Source organism: Silurus aristotelis, assembly GCF_946808225.1.
Source record: "Silurus aristotelis genome assembly, chromosome: 7".
Taxonomy (NCBI): Eukaryota; Metazoa; Chordata; class Actinopteri; order Siluriformes; family Siluridae; genus Silurus; species Silurus aristotelis.
In genome coordinates this window covers 1,401,850-1,407,253 of record NC_139580.1, presented here as the reverse complement: position 1 = coordinate 1,407,253, position 5,404 = coordinate 1,401,850, and the positions used below count along the sequence as shown (strand labels likewise).

Below are 5,404 nucleotides of genomic sequence, written 5' to 3'. Positions count from 1 at the left end.
CACCTGTATAACTGAAGGACAGAGTCTGCGATCCTCATAGCTGTGAGGTTTAATGTGAGGTCTTGACTTATTCTGGCCCCTCCGTTTCTTCTTCTTCTCCTCCTCCTTCACCGTCTCTCCATCACACTCCTCTACTCTCCGTCTCTTTGGCTCCGGTTCTGCAGGAGCTTCGTCTGACGCAGTTTCATCCTGGGCTTCCTCGCTCTTCGATCTGGCAGCCAGAAACTCGTAGAACTTCTCCTTGTTGGTGACGTACCTGCATGTTCAAATCATCAGAGAATCAAATCGATAGCTGGATTACACAGAGGAACAAATTAAACACTCATCAACTGATCTCAATAGAGATTCCAGGGGTTTTCTTACTGTAGCTTCAGGGCTGCTTCTCCTCTGTCTCTGGTCTGCACTGTGCTGCTCTCTGCACCGTTCACCTCACCATCCTCCATCCTACAACAACAACATCGTCATCACCACCATCATTACCATCACCATTACCATCATTACCACCACCACCACCACCACCATCATTACCATCACCATTACCATCATTACCACCACCACCACCACCACCATCATTACCACCACCACCATCCTCCAAAAACATCACCACCACCATCATTACCATCATTACCACCACCACCACCACCACCATCATTAGCATCACCATTACCACCACCACCATCCTCCAAAAACATCATCACCACCACCATCATTACCATCACCATTACCACCACCACCACTATCATTACCATCACCATTACCATCATTACCACCACCACCACCACCACCATCATTACCACCACCACCATCCTCCAAAAACATCATCACCACCACCATCATTACCACCACCACCACCATCATTAGCATCACCATTACCACCACCACCATCCTCCAAAAACATCATCACCACCACCATCATTACCATCACCATTACCACCACCACCACCACCACTATCATTACCATCACCATTACCATCATTACCACCACCACCACCATCATTACCACCACCACCATCCTCCAAAAACATCACCACCACCACCACCATCATCATCATCATCATCATCATCACCACCATCATCCCCACCATCGTCTTCATCATCATCATCATCACCATCATCATCATCACCATCCTACATCATCACCACCACCATCATCACCACCACCAACATTATCATCACCATCCTCCAACAACATCATCATCATCACCAACACCATCGTCATCATCCTCAATCCTACATCATCATCACCACCATCATCATTACCATCCTACAACACCACCATCATCACCACTATCATCACCACCATCATCACCACCATCATCATCATTACCATCCTAAAACATCATCACCACCACCCTCCAACATCATCATCATTATCACCAACACCATCATCATCATCATCATCATCCTTAATCCTACATCATCATTACCATCACCATCACTATCATTATCATCATCAAAATCATCCTCACATACCAGCTAGAAACTGTTCAACCTCCTTCCATTAAGAAGGAGATACAGGAATATGCACATCAGAAACTAGAGTAAATGCAGCACAACTTGCAGCACATCCTTCCCAGCTCGGTTCCTCTGCCTGGACAATCGCTACAAATCCTTTTCTCCTTCCTCAGTGTCCAACTTCTCCTACAGCTCCTCATATGATCTTTTCTTTGGCTTTCACCACATCCCTCTTCACCTGCTGCTGCATCTCGTTGTTCTCCTGCCTACTTTTCTCATCACTCTGTCGATCCCAATGCTGTTTCTCCAACCTCTTTCTCCTTATGCTCTCCTGCACTTCCTCATTCCACCACCACGTCTCCTTGTCTTGCTTTCTATTTCCAGATGTCACACCAAGAACCTTTCTAGCTGCCTCCCTCATCACTCCTGCAGTAGTTCCACAATCATCCAGCACCTCTTCACCACCACCGAGCTCCTGTCTGACCTCTTCCCTGAACCTCACACTACACTCTTCCTCCTTCAGTTTCCACCATCTTATTCTTCTTTCAGTCCTCACTCTCCTCCTCTTCTTCTTCACCTCCAAAACCGTCCTACAGACCACCATCCGATGCTGTCTAGCTACACTGTCCCCCGCCAACACCTTACAGTCTCCAATCTCCTTCAGGTTGCATCTCCTACACAGAACATAATCCACCTGTGTGCACCTTCCACTATATATACACATTAAGGAAAATAAGTATTTGAACACGCTGCTATTTTGCAAGTTCTCCCACTTAGAAATCATGGAGGGTCTGAAATTGTCATCGTAGGTGCATGTCCACTGTGAGAGACATAATCTAAAAAAAAAATCCAGAAATCACAATGTATGATTTTTTAACTATTTATTTGTATGATACAGCTGCAAATAAGTATTTGAACACCTGAGAAAGTCAATGTTAATATTTGGTACAGGAGCCTTTGTTTGCAATTACAGAGGTCAAACGTTTCCTGTAGTTTTTCACCAGGTTTACACACACTGCAGGAGGGATTTTGGCCCACTCCTCCACACAGATCTTCTCTAGATCAATCAGGTTTCTGGCCTGTCGCTGAGAAACATGGAGTTTGAGCTCCCTCGAAAGATTCTCTATTGGGTTTAGGTCTGGAGACTGGCTAGGCCACGCCAGAACCTTGATATGCTTCTTACAGAGCCACTCCTTGGTTATCCTGGCTGTGTGCTTCAGGTCATTGTCATGTTGGAAGACCAAGCCTCGACCCATCTTCAATGCTCTAACTGAGGGAAGGAGGTTGTTCCCCATAATCTCGCAAAACATGGCCCCGGTCATCCTCTCCTTAATACAGTGCAGTCGCCCTGTCCCATGTGCAGAAAAACACCCCTAAAGCATGATGCTACCACCCCCATGCTTCACAGTAGGGATGTGTTCTTGAGATGGTACTCATCATTCTTCTTCCTCCAAACACGTTTAGTGGAATAATGACCCAAAAGTTCTATTTTGGTCTCATCTGACCACATGACTTTCTCCCATGACTCCTCTGGATCATCCAAATGGTCATTGGCAAACTTAAGACGTGCCTGGACATGTGCTGGGTTAAGCAGGGGAACCTTCTGTGCCATGCATGATTTCAAACCATGACGTCTTAGTGTATTACCAACAGTAACCTTGGAAACGGTGGTCCCAGCTCTTTTCAGGTCATTGACCAGCTCCTCCCGTGTAGTTCTGGGCTGATTTCTCACCTTCCTTAGGATCATTGAGACCCCACGAGGTGAGATCTTGCATGGAGCCCCAGTCCGAGGGAGATTAACAGTCATGTTTAGCTTCTTCCATTTTCTAATGATTGCTCCAACAGTGGACCTTTTTTCACCAAGCTGCTTGGCAATTTCCCCGTAGCCCTTTCCAGCCTTGTGGAGGTGTACAATTTTGTCTCTAGTGTCTTTGGACAGCTCTTTGGTCTTGGCCATGTTAGTAGTTGGATTCTTACTGATTGTATGGGGTGGACAGGTGTCTTTATGTAGCTAACGACCTCAAACAGGTGCATCTAATTTAATATAATAAATGTAGTGGAGGTGGAGATTTTAAAGGCAGAATAACAGGTCTTTGAGGGTCAGAATTCTAGCTGATAGACAGGTGTTCAAATACTTATTTGCAGCTGTATCATACAAATAAATAGTTTAAAAATCATATATTGTGATTTCTGGATTTTTTTTTTAGATTATGTCTCTCACAGTGGACATGCACCTACGATGACAATTTCAGACCCCTCCATGATTTCTAAGTGGGAGAACTTGCAAAATAGCAGCGTGTTCAAATACTTATTTTCCTTAATGTATATGTGTGTTTATATATATATATATATAAATAAAACACTCTCTCTCTCTCTCTCTCTCTCTTTCTATTTTATATATATATATATGTGTGTGTGTGTGTGTGTGTGTATCTGGACTCAGTTTCCACAGAGGATAATTATATTTGCATTTTGTATATTGTATATTCGTCCGTCTATCTATCTATCTATCTATCTATCTATCTATCTATCTATCTATCTATCTATCTATCTATCATATAAAGTACTAGATGTAAAACTATCATTTAATTAAGATTAATAACCCGGCGAATAAACACTAATAAACTCTTCTGCTTGGTAACTGCTAATTACAGCTGTGATTAATATTATAATTAGAACACGCATGTTTATATGTTTGTTTGTTTGATTTCTGTAAACTCACCTGCAGAAACGTGACACAGTCTCGGTGTTACACTGAAACGTGTCCGGGGCTAACACAAAGCGCGCACGCTTTTAGTTCCGTCCCCGCCTTCCACAGCAAATAAAAAGTAAAGAATATTGTTTTTTCTGCTAAAAAAAAAGTGCACACTTTTTTTTTTTTTTATTAAAATATTATTATTCTACACCCCGTAGATTATACTACATGAACATAAACATAATAATGGTATATTATTATTTTTGAAGATACGCTCATTGGGAATATACAGCTGTGAAATATACACATTTTATTTCTATATATTATAAAAATATTGATATGAAAAGAATACCACAGAATGTTTGTAATATCCCTCAAAATTGTTAACCAAAAGTAGAAAAATACAAAGATTAATGATAAATGTAAGTAAATGTAACTAATAAAGTTCTGAAGTAAAAACAAAAAAAAAAACAAATAAATAAATAAATTAATTAATCAATTAATTGGTATTGTATGAGGAAGTCTGGTGTGTCAGAGAAGTATGTGAGGGTGGTGCAGGACATGTATGAGGACAGTGTGACAGCAGTGAAGTGTGCAGTAGGAACGACGGACTGGTTCAAAGTGGAGGTTGGACTGCATCAAGGATCGGCTCTGAGCCCTTTACTGTTTGCAGTGGGGATAGACAGGTTGATGGATGAGGTCACACAGGAGTCTCTGTGGACTATGATATTGTGATTTGTGGTGAGAGTAGTGAGCAGGTTGAGAAGAGCCTGGAGAGGTGGAGGTACACGCTGGAGAGAAGAGGAATGAAAGTCAGTAGGAGTAAGACAGAGTACATGTGTGTGTGTTACGTCCCAGTAGATGTCCGTTTGTGTGGGTTTTTTTTTTTCTCTCTCTCTCTCTATTGGTTCTCCTTCCTGTCATTCTCTTAAGGTTCCTCCCCGTGTGGACTGCTATTGCTGCTGGGGGTTTAAAAAGAGGACTGCAGGAATGTTCAGGAGAGCACCTTTTGTTTTGCACCTTGTTGAAGTGGTCTGTTGTTATCTTGCATGTTTCATGAGTACTTATATTCTGATAACAACCTTTGCATTTTCCCCAGGAGTGTTGGGCAGGTAGTATGTCACGTGACTTACATCTTGCAACACGTAGACGATGTTATGTATAGAGACACTAGCTAGGAGTGTGCGCTGCTTATGTATTTTTGGGTAGTTTAGCGTAGGTAAGCTAGGGCGTGTAGAGGCGCCGGAAACTTGC

General features: G+C 42.5%; 1 protein-coding gene across 1 annotated transcript in view; it reads right to left on the bottom strand.

The window, feature by feature from the left end:
* dus3l (dihydrouridine synthase 3-like) overlaps nucleotides 1-4,523 on the bottom strand; it is a 23,475-nt gene extending 18,952 nt beyond the window's left edge. The window contains exons 1-3 of the mRNA XM_083546710.1: nucleotides 4,178-4,523; nucleotides 364-444; nucleotides 4-256 (exon numbers count right to left, since the gene is read on the bottom strand). Coding sequence (XP_083402836.1) covers nucleotides 4-256; nucleotides 364-443 — 333 coding nt within the window. The 5' untranslated portion in view covers nucleotide 444; nucleotides 4,178-4,523. The remainder of the gene's footprint in view (nucleotides 1-3; nucleotides 257-363; nucleotides 445-4,177) is intronic.
* Between the last annotated feature and the right edge of the window lie 881 nt (nucleotides 4,524-5,404).